Below are 16,040 nucleotides of genomic sequence, written 5' to 3' on the forward strand. Positions count from 1 at the left end.
AGTGGGTGCCACCTGTGGGAGTGGAAAAAGGAAGGAGCATACGTCTTTCTGAGGACAGACTGGAAAATAAAGATGGAGGCATTGCAAAGGAGTAAGTCTTCAAAACAACTAGCTGAGAGAACAATTCTCACTTTGGATGGATGTAATAAGTGACTTCATTTCTTCCTAATGGAAGAATTAAACAGAGGATATATAGGAGCTTTTCAAGGAAGGAGCTGGTTGAGTGTAAGAGAGAGTTAACAGGGCATAGTGGTAACTTCTCTAGACTGGAAAAAATATCAAAGCCCTATTCTTCTCACAGTTCCATTACTGCAGCAAGATATACCATAGTTGGCATCAGAACCTCAGCTCCTGGAATATTTTTGTTGCTATCGCAATATATACTGAGACTAAAAATAATTCTGAACAAAAATATAATAAAAATATTTATCCTTAAATCTTTCTGTAGCAATGGCTATTCTGTGAGTTGGGGTTTTTTTTGTGCCAGTATCTAATAATAATGTTACCAAAATTTAATACTTTTTTAAATCAACATCAGCTCAGCAGGATTGAGTCCAGCCCTGTTATGGGTTTCACACCTTTTTTGATGCCTGAGAACTGTATTAGCATTCTGTAGATGCTCTCTGAAAGACTAAGGTAATGATAGGAAATAACAGTGTGGAAAAAGGAAAGCAGTACTTCTAATATGGTGGTATACATTATACAACTTTCAGTCTCCTGGAAACTATGGCAGTATATCTACAATGAAGTCCCTATTTCAGGTCTGTGTTTATGAAAATGTTGTGAATATACATTTGCAGTATTTTGGAATTCTTGAATATGGTGTGGAAATATTCATGAACATTATTTGAAGTTTTCTAAATTAACTTGAAAAATAATTACTGAGCATGCATATGCAATAGATTTAATAGCAAAAGTGAAACAAATATCCAAGTGGCTATTAGCTTAATTTGATTTAATATCCATAAAGTAAGAGGAAATAAGTAATCTTGCTAGTAATAAACTTTGGGTGGCAATAACTTTCAGCACAGAAGAGAAGTATTTTCCATTTCTTAAAAGCTCACTTTAGAGTCCCTTTTTAGATGTTATTTTTCTTTCCTGCATGTCATCCATTAAAGATTAGCTGTGGAAGGTTGGAGCATGGAGAGATTATGAATGACAGAACAACTCCTGCAGAATAATAATCAGTTTTTGGTATTTAATGCTGTTTGACTTTTGCAGACACATTTCTTATTAACCTTTGGTACAAACAGAAATCCAGGTTCCTGATATCTCATGGAGAAGATGAATTCAAGATCCTCTTCCAATTAAACTGAAATAAGGCCAATATTGGGCTTTAGCCAAAAGAACTCAGAAGTTCCCAACTCTCGTGTTTATAAACTTAAATATGAATGATATTTTACAGTTTGAGGAGGTAATGCATATACTTCCCTAAACCAGTTTTCTGTGCATAATTTATTTATATATTTAGTCTATACAGTTCTTAGGGGGTTTGTCCTACTAAATGCTTCATTATGAAATACTATTTCCTGAATATATTTTCAAAATATTTCCTGATAAATAACACAATTTCGAAAATAGCTGTAGGATTTGAATCCTCTGTATGGGAAGATAGACAATCCATCTAAAAAACAGGAAAAACCACAAGGTGGGGGCACTGTGACTGAGAAATTCTTGGCTTAATTTTTAACAGCTTAATTTGAAACAATGTGATTTTACCTTCAGATTGTCAGAATTGTTGATTGTCAAAAAGTTGTGTACAGCTCTTTGAAGTACAATATATGATGAGTTGGCGTAGATTAAAATGTCAATTACTAAGCTATTGGTTGGTGGAGATTTTATGTAAAAAGCAGGCCAGTTTCTTCTGCATTTTTTATGACTAGTCTGGCCCTTCTTTCTTCCACACAAGTGCTAGATGAGCATAAAGAATTGGGTTTTATTCAAGAATAAAAAGGTCTGCAAATAATCTACTTCTTGAGGCATTACAGAACTTTAACACGACAAATTATAACTTGCAAGCTTTAATGCAATGTTTATATTTTCCCCCTAAAAGTAAATATTCAGGCATCAGTAATTATTCACTGAAAAAAAAAAGTTTAACAGCATTATGGTTTGAATTTTGAAGTCAGCTGTGTTTAGTGTATTAGAAGCAGAGGCTTAAGTATTGTACAGGGATTGGCTTTCACAAGAACTGCCTTGGGGTCTGTGTACAATACTCTCTCCTATTCTTTCCCACTTTATTTTTTTTTTAATTGAATTGCGATCTGAGTACACAAAGAAAACCCTGTGCAGAGCTGCCGCTAAGCAACTTTAGCCTTTTATTAAGAACACTCTGTTTATAGCATTGGAAATGTAGAAGCAGATGAATGCTACGCACTAAATACATACAACAAACACAAAGCAATAAAGAAGTCAGTGTGTTCTATCAGTGTTTGTCCAGACTGCTTTATCTATAAAGTCATATTTAGGTGTAAATTACTTTTAGTCTATAACTCCTGGTACAGACTGGTGAAAACTCTTAAATAGTTTTCCTATGATCTTCTTATCACTATTTTACTTTTATTTTTCAGTTATACGTCATAACTGAAAGTAAATGAATGGTAACTTTCAAAAAAGAGCTGGGAACTTAAGTTGTCTATTTTGTAATAGAACATGTCAGCACTATTTTTAAGTTGACAGTCAGCCCTGGAGCTCCTGATAGTTTGCCATTAACCTGAATAAGAACTTTGTAAGGGCTTTAGAATTTGAACATTTCTAGGGATTATCTGCATTTTGTAACATGTATAAGCAGAGACCAATTAATGACACATTTTAAAGGCTTTTGTAGCAATGCAGGGATTTTTTTTTTTAATTTGGCTATGATAAGATTGACTTATTTAAGAGTTGTGAGCACAGTCATTGAATTTAGTAGAAGGAAATCTCAGAGGATTTTGATTTCTGTTTTGAGTAGATAACAAATACATACGTGTTTGTATTTCTGTAAGGAGAACAAGCATATATCCATATGGTTAAATAAAATTTAATAATAGTTGCCCATCTGGAAATGGCAAAGATAGTTTCCAAGTTCTCTTCTGATCAGACAGATGGAGACCCAGCAATTCCTCCCAGGAATGGGAGGACTGATGAAAATGAAAAGGCAGGTAGTAATTGCACCTCTTTTCCCGGTATACTTCTCTAATTCCTCACATTCACATAGCTGCTACCCAGAAGTACAAAGTGAAAGCAAAACAAAAATCCCTGAAAAGTTTCAGTTAAACCTCTCTTGCAGGATAAATTTCATCTGACAGTTTTTTCATAGAAGCAACTGAGCAAAATAAACAAGCAGCTCATTATGAGAATCTTGAATTCCAAGAATGACTGGGCCAAGCAAGTTCTTTCCTGCTTCTGCTTTTCCATCAGAATAATATACATATACAAAGGACAGAAAACAGAAAATATTCTTTGTTTCATTTTTCCCATGATTTCAACATTCACTCCTATCTTAGGTCTGTATACCTTCATGAAACAGCAGTCAAATCATGCATTGAAATTTTTTTGAGTCATTATTATTATTTCAGTCAATTCTTGAATATTTAAAATGCTCAGAGCCTTTTTTGTAAAAGTGTATTATCTCATTTGTATTTCTTGCTGTTGTAATGTCACAAGTAACTAGTAAAATTACTTTGGATGTATCAGAATCAATGCCAAAGAAAATCCTAAGTCACTTATTGTTCAGCCAACAGTGATCTTGAATGCTAAATCTTAAACTGCAAAACCCTGACCCTCTGCAGCAATACACTGTTATTAACAAAAAAGCTTTCTCACCATATCTTTTCCTTTGAATTAAATGATCACTATAACTAGTGCTTGTTGCAAAAACTATTAATAAAGTTTTAATTGCACTGTTTCTTGGATCACTTTTTTTTTGCATAGTCCAATGCCAAGAGCAGTATTTTGTCACGTTTGATGACAAACACCTTGCAAAGTCCAAAATACTGTTACTATTTCTGTAAAACTGGCCTATCTTGAGAACCAATTGTTGTAGTGTTATAATATTACTGTATCTTCTTAAATACAGTAGTAGTGTGGATAGTGATCTCATATTTTAAGATCTGGCCTGTATTCCAATTTTACTTTTTTTTAATTAGTAATGTGACGTGATTTCTGCTGCCATAAATGTTTTAAGTCACAATTTTTTTCTCTTTTTCTTCTCTTACTCTGTTTATTTTATTTACGCAGATGACCTCTAGGAAATAAGCAAACAGACTTTTATCCTGGCAGTCGTGCTTTCCCTGTTCCCCCCAAAGTTCCATGTTTGGAAAATCATGAACCGCTGTTTAAACTAGAATGATTTCCAGCACACCTTCTCATGTTTTAAAGGTGGTTTAAAAAGTATAGGAGATAAGTTTGCCAAAAGAATCAGGTTCAACTAAGAAAATATGTACACTGCTTTGACTCAGTAAACTCATACTTGGTATGGTTCATCTTCTTCATATTTACTTTTGCCCATATTAGAAAACAATTAGCTTACTAAACAAATTTGAGTATTTGGGATAAAAAAATCTACTTTGAGTCTCTCTCATTTGACTAAGAATTACATGATATTTGATAAGCTTGTTTAAAAATGGACATATCCAAATATTATTGTAAACATCCATTGATTTGTTTTACCTGCAATATAAGTATTTTACTTAGTTGGCTTACATAGTAGCTAATAATATTTGTTAATGTAATTTAACTGCTGTGAACCTTTACTGAACAAATATTGAAATTTATACAAGTCAAAGAAAGAGAATCTCTAATGACTTTTGTAAAAGCTTCCATTTAATGGTTAAGGAGAAAAGTTTATATGACATACCAGATGCAATTAACAGTAGATTTTACATTTAATAAAAAGAAAGAAGCATATGTATTTGCTTTATTCATTCCATCATAATTTGCATTAGAGCTGTGGGTGTTTAATGAGCAAATTCCAGCTAAAATGCTATATTGATTTTCTAAGTGAACTTTGTAATAGCTATCTACCTTACAAAAGCTCTCTGTTTACAATTGTTTTCTTTACTAAAAACTAAAAATGTTTTAGAATTGATGAGTTTAGCATAATGATTCTTTTAAAATAAAGAGCTCTTTTAGACTATGCAGGGGTTTTAGTTACAAGGAGAAAGATGTTAATAAATTCTTCCAAAACAAATAAAGTTTATACAACTAAATAGTAATGCTGTACTGTTATATACTACAGTATTTGTAAGCTTGGGTAAATAATCCTTTTTTCTTAATTCAGTTCTCTGGGATTTAAATATTTTGATTCTTCAATGCCATTATATATATATATATGAATTAGTAAATTGCACAATTAATTTTAGCTTAATACTAGACTACTCATACTTCATTTTTGTGTGTCATTTTCTTGCTTGAAATACGAGTTCTATAAGAATTTGTGTTTCTTCTTGGTCAGGCCTCAAGACAGAAAGGGTAGGGTTGGTTGGTTAGTATGCCACTAGAAGGTCCCCAAGGAAAACCTTGTAATGTCGACGAGAGCAGTTGGTGACAAAGTAGGTGGATCTGTTTTTCCTTTGGATCAGGCGCCAAGTCAGTGTGGCAGTATGGAGTCAGTATTTTGCTGGATATGGCATACCTTGAATGGAACTTAGAAGCATGACTTGGTGTTACTCTCAATCCATCTTCACCTTGCATTTTTAAGAAGCATAGGGATGATAATCTGGATAATTTTTACTCTTTCTAATATGAAAGAATTTCATGTCACTCTTTCATAGACTCTACCTGGACAGCTTTTACAGCACGCGTTTTCCTAGATACGGCACAAAATGTTTTGCTTAGCTGCTGCATTGAGACCCAAATGTGTATGCATTTCACTTATTTCAAGAATGCTGTGATCCTTACGGTCCTGAACTTCTACTTGTGACTCATCCGTAGCTCAGTGTGAATGGTGAATGCTCAGACTACCTGCAGTCATGTGACTCTTATAATACTCCCTATAGTAGGAAAAAGGAATTAATAAAATATTAAATTAGAGTCAGAAATGTACAGGCATTGGGTAACAAAAACATCAAACCTAAATTCAGCTTTGGCTGGTAAAGAAATCAGGTGAGTTAGTCTTCTGTAGACCACTAAAATGAGTTAGAGGAGGTCTTTAAGTATTTTTTAAATAAGTAATTTCTTTTGGAAGTGTCGGTATTGCTATGTTGTATTAAAATGCCATGTATCTAAGTATCTTTTTTTTTTAAACTTAGACTACTGTGCAAGCATCTTGCACGATTTTCTACATTTCCCCTAATCTGTTTTAATATTAAACAATTGGCTTGCAATATTACCTTTAAGAAACAGAACCAAAAGCCGGACACTTGTAATGGATATAGAATGACTATAAATATTTTTTTAATGCAGTTGGTGGATCTGGTCATTGGGATATTTACACCAATGCTTTAATTTAGAGGACGGATATGAAAACAACAAGAGTTTCTCAATTTAAGTCACTTTTCATAGCTGATAGTCAAAAGACAGTGTTTTGTAATAGACTTCTGGGTGGGGGAAAGGTTCACTGTTCAAGGCAATCAGCTTCTGAGCTGCTATCAGGGGTGGTAAGATTTCAGATAAGCAGGATGCTTAAGTAACTTGAAAACTATCTTTTTCTGAATGTTTTCATACTGTTAAATGTACATCACTTTGGTTTAATGACAAATAAGCAATAATCTGTTTTTTAAAAGCCTGTATAGTCATTATTACCACTGGTTGTACTTACACAGACAGGGAATTAGATATGTCAAAAGACAGTCACTCTAAGTGTACATGTACGTTCAAGATCCATTGCAGGAGTCAACAAATTGTGGGTTTTCGTGCTGAGATTAAGATGTTCTAAGGTCTGACAGAAGGGGTGCACTTTAAGAGGCCGGAAAGAAGTTAACTAAACTGGAAAATAATTAACCTCAGAATAGTAATAAGTGCCAAATCTTCAGTTATTTTAGACAACTTTCTATTCATTCCAGGATTTGTTTTCATTATGAAAATTGCATAGTGTTTCCACTTGCAGCTTTATGGAAAGGGTTCTCTGTGACATGTGTCTGTCATGATGCTAGATAAACTGACATAATTTACTGGAAAAACTATAGCAAATAAATATATAAAGGTACTGATAGGTAATAATTGCCATACCGAATCAAACTACTTGTGTATCCCAGATCCAGTCAGGACATAGCAGTTGCACTGTAGTTTACCCAGGTAGTCAGTGCTCTGGCACTGGTTTCCCTGCCCTCACAGATCTCAGCAATCCAAGTGGAAGTCTGGTGCGCTGAAATGTGCAGCCTAGGTTATCTCATATGGTTTTTTCTTGTTCTTGCTGAGCCACCTACCTTGCAGATATCAGATGCATTCTCTGCAAGTGCTGCAAACTTATTGCTGGATACCAGCCAGTGCAAATCCAGTGTAACAGCTGCCTTACTCCTGTCTTAGTTTTTTAACTCCCTATCAAGCAGACTTTCTTGTTGCAAGCAGGGGAAATAGATCTTTAAGGAAAAAAAGACACTATTCTTCTGGATAAAAGAGAATTTAATCATTGTTTGTTAATTTTGGCATACATTTCAAAATCTGTGCTTCTGATGCTGAATTTTTGTGGTTGTTGTTGGGACACAATTTGTTACAGCTCTGGCCTGATGACTAGGCTTGTAGCTCCTCTGCAGACTTTTTGTAAGGGGAGGGACTGCACTTTCAGAAATTACGTTTAGCCTTTCCCTATCTGATTTTGTGTAATCTGCTGTTAGCCTGCAACCTTTTGCTAGTCCTGCAAAAAATGCTTCCTTACTCCTCAGTGACAGTCTTCTCCCCAGCTTGAGGGCAAGAGGATTCCTTTTTTCTTGGTACTGATAAAATGTATTTTGTGCCAGCAATATAGCTGCTACAAAAGTGTGCTGCTGTGTTTCTATTGTTTCATTCTGTGAAGAACAATATAATGTTTCATTATATATTTCACTATGAAGTTGTTGTGCAATAATGTACAGAGGTGAAATAAGAGTAAAATAACAAATAAAGGCAAAAAAGTTGATGTCATTCTAGGTGAGAATGGAGGAATAAAAGCTCTAGGCTTTTAGTAAAAGGGAGGAAGTAAAGAGGGAGGAAACCTTTCTTTGACATCTTAATGGCTTAAGCAGTGGTTCAGAGAGGAGCAGAGAGTTCTGAAGGGAGTAAGGAAGCCCATCAACAATGGCTTAATACAGAAAGTTCTTGAGAAATAAATACCAAAATTTGAAAAAGACTGTAGTGTGATGTTAGGAGACTGTAGCTGTACCCCAGTTTGACAGACTAGAAAGGACAAGGAGAATTCAGGAACCTACAGATCTCAATTGAGTTTTTTGAGGTGCCAGTGAGAGGATATAGTCTTCTGTCTTGGAGTGACAGCGGTCTTACAGCATCCTGAAAGTCCCTAGACATTTTGAATTCATGGTTTTATGATGACTGTGAGGAGAGATTTGCAGTATTGCAGAGGGAAATGATGAAAGTATGAATAAAGATTTTAGTGGAGGCAGGGCCGAAGTAAGGATTCTGGCAGTGTGCCAGAAATGGTGTTAGACATATTGACAGGGGAGAGGCAGGGAGAAAATGTAAGCTCAGGATGAGGAATGACTTGAAGGTGTTAGTTTGCTCCCAAGGATAGACAGTAAATCTTAGTTTATTGGTACCTAATGCTCCAAGGTCCATGTATGCTGTAACAGATAATATAACAGTATATTACACAATAAAGTAAAGGCTTGGCAGAGAAGGAGAGATGCCAGCTGTGCCACTCTTGTGATACCAGAGACAGACTATAAAAATATTAGAATTTTTAATATCACTGTGCTACCCTGATAGGAAGCAGTAGGAGTTTTAATGCATGATTACTTTTAACTCTGTGTCCTAGAAGAAACTTGCTACTGTCTTACATGATTCGGAGCTTTAAGAATTACTTTACTGTTAAGCAAGTATTCAGAATGCCCAGCAAATCACTTTCTTCCTGTTAGATTTTACAGGGGTGAATTTGAAAACACATAGCTTTATTTAATACCTTAAAGTCTTGATTTTAGCAATTTAGTGTTGTGTTTAAGAAGTAATATAGACCTTACGCAGAATAATCCAAGGTCATTGGAGAAGTGTTGATTTTAGGAGGTGGTGGCAAAGGCTAATGTAAGTGCATCTAATAGTGCTTTTCCTCGTCAAACTTATTTGTTGAACACATTTTTGCAGCCCTGGTGGAAGAAGTTTATTCTGCTCAACGGGAACGTGATGAGGCTATCATGGCAAGGCTTAGGTTAGCCAATGAAGAGAGAGATGAAGCATTTCTACGAGTCCAGCGTTTAGAAGAGTCTCTGAAAGAGTAAGTATACATTTCCTGCCCCATGTAAAAAGGCTGGTGTGTCAGTCTGTGACAGTCATAAACTGCTCAACAGTGGTAATAGGAAAACTTAGCACATTATTATCTGTGCAATAAAATAGACTAGGGCTAGTCTTACTGTGTTATTGGTTAATCTGTTAGCCATCCTGTAAAACCGTATTTTTCTCTGGAGACTGAGAGAAGGTGAATAATTTTGATCACAAAAATTAAAAATATAATCAAAAGCTTTGGTATTGATTTATTGAGGGAGAAATAAGATGAATGTGACATTTTATAGGGATCTTTTGACACAGAGTACCAGAACGTCAGTCAAAAGTTGCAACATATAGGAAATCAATCAAGCCTTTAAGCCTACTAGACATTTCTTTCAGCAAAATTTCTACTAATGATATGGGTGACATAGTAAAAATATATGGGTTTTTTTTCTTATCTTTAGTGTAGGAGCAGTTTGTAAGGTAATAAGGGTACAATTAATAGTTCATAGATTTTTATCTATACCAACAGAAACAGGCAGTCTTATGTTAAACAGAACTAAGTCAGGAGAAAATTATCAAGAGTGGTTTCTTTCTCCCTTTGGGATATAGGCAGCTTTGTAGCTACAATTTGCCTCTCCATACAATCCTTGTCCATCAGAGTTGTGATCATTTTGGTTTATCATCTTTGTTAGTCCCCCAAAGGGTAGCTCCATAAAGGCTAGAGTGCCTGAGAAATTTCTCTTACTTTTCTCCCATGAGAAGTACAAAGCAAACAAGCTTTTCATGGGAGGAGACTGAATAGGTGCAGTTTTTAGTTAACTAAATGGCAGGCAATTATGTTTTAAATAATTGATTCTACTAATAACACTTCTCTTTAGGGCAGAAAACCAGTCATCTTTTGATTTTTTTTTATAGTTAGGGTCAGAGAATATTACCTAAATTAATTTCAATAATCTGCACGTAGTATGTCCACCATTATTTTGTAGAATTTACAGATTACTAGAGTTTGTCACAGCCTCGCTATTTGTCACAAGTATGACTCAGCAGCAAGATTAGGAGATTGCATACCCACAAGAATTAGTGCATGATTTGTTAAATATCTCTATGGAGCCCATTATATGTGCATATGCATCTGAAATCTTGCCTTAAACAGCAATCTCTGAGAAAATCGTAGATGTACTTTAAATTCCCATAAGAGACATCATAACTGTGAGCCTTACTTGAGTCTCCAATTTCTTCTGCCAGGCTTCCAATCTTATATGTTCCAAGAGTAAAGAAAGTTTTGTATGGCTCTAAACATCACATTTTCCTTTATATAAATAGTTAGCATAAACTCAAGATCTTTGATCTTAAAGCACTCAAGTACTGCAGAAAATTAATTATTCTGGTCAACAAACCTAGTTAATGACTTTTGGGGTTCTGGCATATTGCTGCTTTTTCTGCAGTGGAATCCATAGACATCTGGGTGGCAGTTCTTGAAACGCATGAATCGCTCAGAGCACGTTCACTTGTTTTCCCTTCAACCACTTCTGTCTGCTTCACTCATGTTCTGGAAAACTGACTTAGTTCTAAGCAGAAATATGAGAAGAGAGAAGAAACTGTTTCTCAGAGAACATGTGTAGTACCTTCCTCAAAAAGATGTAATTGCAGAAAGCACTGGATACACTGGGAATGCCGAAATAGTACTTGTTCCCAGGAGAGTCAGTAACTCCCTTGACTGATAGTTTGGAGCCAAGCTATTACACTTTATTGCTATCATTTAGGGAAGAGCAATTGTATTGGCTATCATCCACTTGGGTGTTCTTTCCGATGCTTTATATGGAGGTCTGATACCCTGATGCCATTCACAGTCTCAGAACTGGCATAGGAGATTTCCCTGTGGAGAACACCAACTTTCTTTTCTAACCACCACCCTTGATATTTTCTTCCTTCCTTATGGTGGTTGTTCAAAAGGTCAAGTTCTCTGTCTCAGATGTGGAGCACATAGAGGTTTGGGGTTTTTATAAAGAACATTGCCTATTTGTGCCACACTCATCAAGTTTTAGAGCAGAGGTCACTCTTTCCATCTGCTTTGGACTTATTCCAATCAGAGTACTTTACAAGAGGGCAATACTGAACAGCCTGCCAACCTTTATCAAATGCTTTAATGCTTTCTTTAAATTAGCAGTTGGAGCAGTTCTATTGTCATTATTTAACTGTAACAACCAAAATTCTTTCAGCCCTGTTGGCCCTAGGGGTTATGTTATCAGAATGTGTTTAGAAATGGGGGAGGAGGAATCTTTGGTTACTGCTGTTTAAAATCATGAGTTTTTCATTCATTGTCTATGCACAGCACAGGGAGACTTAGCAGGGCAAATACACAGTTCTGGATGCTACTTTTTAAAAAATACTGTCGCCTAAGGAGGTGTCTGTATGCCTGTAGACAGATCCTTTGTGGCAGTAATATGCTGAAGGTATGCTTATGGCAGAAGTTCATGTTCTTTTTCCCACTCCCATTTCTCCCTAAGGTGTCTTGCTTACCCAGCCTGTTGGTTGGCTGGGTGATTTTGTTGACCCGCACTTTTAGCAGTGTAGAGGTCCTCTGGAGAAGCTGGGTCAGTCCTGCCAATTTACTTTGACAAATACCGTTCTTTTCATTGTGAATACAAACTAGCTGGAGATCCATTTTTGAGTCCCACATGAAGGAGCACTTAGAACAATGTAAAAGCCTAAAGCAGGAACTCTAGAAGGATCCAGTTCTGATAATTTATTATAATAAGATAATAATTAATATTATTATGTTTGTTATTTTATTATTTGTGTTACTTTATGAATACAAGTCAAACCCAGCAAAGGTTAGCTTTTACTTTATTTTGTTTAGTTCTGGTTCTGACTGAATATGTTGGAGTGGTTATTGTTTGTGAATGCCATATAAATATACCAGCTGTTACACACTGAGAGTGTATTCTGAAATATTTCTTTTTCGTTTAAAAGTTTATTTCTATACTGGTTGATTTAATATGCCTTATGTACTGTTATCTGCTAAACTAATGGAAAATGTGGTAGTGTACTGTCAAGTGTTCTATGATGTTTGCTAGCTAAAATAATGGCTTTGGAGCAGCACCTGTCATAGCACTGTTTAGGAGTGTGCCTGTTTAGGAGATGTTTAATGGTACTGTATCTGTCTTAAAATATCATAGGCTACTTTCAGTAGAAGTCACCATTAAGTAAGTAGCAATGGAGTGGTAAGGTAACTTTAATACGTTCATTTTTCCAGAAAAGAGATCTCTGTCCATTTAACTAACCTTAGGTAAAATAAAATGTGTACTATCCCATTTATTAGATTTTTGTGCTATCACTTACTGCTTTTGCACAGCCAGTGTTCAATGCTGTATGACTAAATTCCTCGTATCATCTTTGTATTTGACAGGTCAATATATGTTCTGTTGAAATAGAAAGGGAGGAAAGTGCAGGCGGGTTTGTTCCGGAATTAAATAAGGGCCTTGCAGAGAATTGGCTTAGCTTCCTATTTTATGCAAGATATAAAATCAAAATATTTTTGAAGTAACTTCAACTGCTTTGGGATTTTCCCTCATTTTGGATGAAAGAGGTGGGAAAATAATTACTTAAAAATGAAAAAAACCCTATCAACTAAAGTCATGTTCTGTTTCATTTGGGGTACAGTAAAAACAAAAAAAATACATCAGGTAAAAGTTGTAAGCCCAGAAATAAATAAAATAAAAGCATCAGTCATTTCTATCACTGGGGAACTTTTTTCATCTAAGCACATATGAACAATTGATCCTTGTAGTCATATATAGCAGTAAACATTAATAACTTAACAGTCTGAAGTCAGTGCTGAAGATATGGAGCATTATTGAAAGATGGAGTCGAGCAGGTGGCACTTTAATATGTTCAGTGTCATGGTTGACTCTAAAGACTAGTAGAATGAAATTACTTGAGGTTCTAAAGATTTAAAAAGCGAACTCATTTTGCTGCACTAAGGAAATGCTACTGATCAGGCTTTCTGTGTCCCTTTTTTCTAGGCTAGAAAATATTAACCCTGAAGAAAATGACATGGTAAGCCATTCTCTGAGGAGATTTCTTGATGTCAGTCTTATATCTTAGAGGCTTAAGTTCAATTGAGTGGGTTTCAAGAACTAAGATGTGGGAAAAAGAAGAATTGACACACTAATAATGTACATCTTTGCTGCAATATGAAAATTCAATAACTTCACTCAGTCAATTTACAATTCACATGTGCCTATTAATTAAAACCCTATATTAAATAAAATATATTAAAACTTCATGTCTGACTAACATATAATGCTGTTGGTAGACATTACAGGAATTACTGAACAGAATAAACAATGCAGACACAGGGATAGATATACTGAAGAATGGAGCTATAATTCTGAACCGAATACACAGGACCAAAGAACGTAAAAAGAAAATAATAGCTGAGGAAATGAATGCAGTAATAGAACAACGGGATGCTGCTTTATCTCAAGTAAGTCCGTACAAGTATATAATCACTCAGTAGCAAATTTCTTTTTTTCTTTTTTTTCTTTTTGGTTTTTGGGGGGTTTTAGGGTTTTTTGTTTTACTTTTGGGGAAGAAAATTATTTCATATACTTTTCTCTGTTGAGAATCTCAGAGGAGAGCCCCTGTAGTAAATGTCTGATTAGTGATCAACTTTTTTTCATGGTAGTAGTGCCCATTAAAATGGCATCACTGTTTTTCACGAGAAAAGTTATGTTTGTATTGTTTGCGCTTCTTTACTATCTGTCTTCTTTCTAAAACAAAACAGTTTTCAGTGAGTTGACCAATTTGAAAATCTATTAAGGGCTTAGTTTTGCGGTATGCTGTATTGGTAAAATGCATTGGATGACGGTTAACTGGGACTGAAGGATTTATAAAGGGTTATAAGTAGCAAAAATATACATTAAAGGAAGGCAACAGTACCACATGCAACAGTGCAAGCAATTCCTCCCTTTGTTGCTTTACATTCAGGAGATAAAAATCAGCATGTGGTCCTTCACTCTCAAAGTCTTACCTATCTACTACGGGACTTGAAAGAATCTGGGTTCTTTTTTCTACTCAGATCACTCATTGCCTGCAATTTCCTATTTTGACAGAACAGTAATTGTCTTCATTCTCTTCACCATAAAGAGTAAAGAAAATGAAAGAAGAATCCTTGCTTTTCTCATCTCATGGATGAGTTTTTCTGTTGGTTTTTTTGGCTTGAGTTTGGTTTTTTACCCACCATTTTTTTAACAGAATTTTAACTCAATAGGAATAAGTTGTAGGGAGGAACAATCCAAGTAGGGAGTGTATCTCCTGAGAAAAGATCTTAGGCTGGATGAAGTTCCTTATGGATTTATGCCAGGCAAGAAATTTCGTCTGACTCTTCCAATATTGAAAATTTTGGTTTTTAATGTAAGTAACCAAAGTTGGCCCACATCTAGCTAATTTCTACTAGATTTAAAGTCAGGTTGTGGTCTTTAATGATACCAATAATGTTAATTGAATTTATGTTCTACTGAGAAGTTTTCTGATAAAAGTGCCTCCTCTACATACACTGTAATTTTCACACTTTTTTTCAGTCATTGTCTTTGCATTCTTTACTACTTTAACCTTGAAAGCTCCATCTGCCTGGTGCTTAAAATATTTTGTGTGTCTGTCAAGTATGTATTGCAAAAATTTTAATGTATTAGTGGTGGTATTTTACTTTCTCAGTCTACTTTTTTTCCTTTTATATTCCCAGCACAGCTACTGGGAAACATCCAATAACCCTTCCAAAGTTTATGTTCTTTCTTCTTTGCACAGGGCATTTGAAAAGTGAGCAGCTTGTAAGAGGAAAGCTTTCAGCAAAAGAGAAGAATCTCTTGATATTTTTATTTTCGTTTTTTCAGTTTTTGATTCTTTGTTGAAGTGGACTTTCAGGCATACTTGGACCATAAAACTATGAATGTCAGAAGAATATCATTGTCAGGCATTTTAATACACATTTTGATTTAATTTATTTTAAGCTGACTGTTTAAGGAGTAATATTTTCCAAGTAATCAAAAGATAATTGTTTTAGATAGTAATGGCTCAAGTGTCACCACTAGCAAAGCTACTTTAGGTGACACTTTAGGCATGTCAGCAAAAATCACAGGTAATGTTAAATAGATACTGCAGATGAAAAAATAAATTAATGATTTATAAATCCTCACCAAATGAAAATTTAAATATTTGACTTTAAGCTGTAGTATTGTAATAATGCTAGCAATTTATACCACCATTGTTTTAAATTAATTGTTATTAATAGAACTATTCATCATGTGTTTTCAAATATGTGATGCTTTTACAGCTGTTACTGTTGAATCTAGAAAATAGGTCCTTGGAATTGCAGCTACCTTTTCAACCTGTGTTTCTCACTTGATGATTCCTTGGGAATTTGTACCATACTTGAATTATTAGTAGTCTTTTGTTAACATTGCAATAGCAGTAGTTATTACAGTGCTAACAGCAAGAACAATAGGAGAGGGATTCTGCATTAGACCACTAAGGGACTAGATATAATTCAGGGGATGTATATGCTTAGCATAACAAATGCAAATTATTGGAAGTTAGATCTGGGATTGCCTCAGGCATTCGTAACATCTGCAAGTTAAAATCTTTTTCTTTTTGTGGAAGTGGCATCAAATACAAAAGGGGAAATTGAGAGCAGGTTGAGAAGAAGC

At 35.0% G+C, this 16,040-nt stretch overlaps 1 protein-coding gene across 1 annotated transcript in view; it reads left to right on the top strand.

Moving 5' to 3' along the window:
• The window catches only part of MIPOL1 (mirror-image polydactyly 1), a 153,253-nt gene that overhangs the window by 26,923 nt on the left and 110,290 nt on the right, over positions 1-16,040 (top strand). Inside the window, exons 6-8 of the mRNA XM_082283630.1 lie at positions 9,211-9,340; positions 13,359-13,392; positions 13,652-13,822. Coding sequence (XP_082139756.1) covers positions 9,211-9,340; positions 13,359-13,392; positions 13,652-13,822 — 335 coding nt within the window. The remainder of the gene's footprint in view (positions 1-9,210; positions 9,341-13,358; positions 13,393-13,651; positions 13,823-16,040) is intronic.

The sequence above is a fragment of the Coloeus monedula genome (genome assembly GCF_965178545.1).
Source record: "Coloeus monedula genome assembly, chromosome: 6".
Taxonomy (NCBI): Eukaryota; Metazoa; Chordata; class Aves; order Passeriformes; family Corvidae; genus Coloeus; species Coloeus monedula.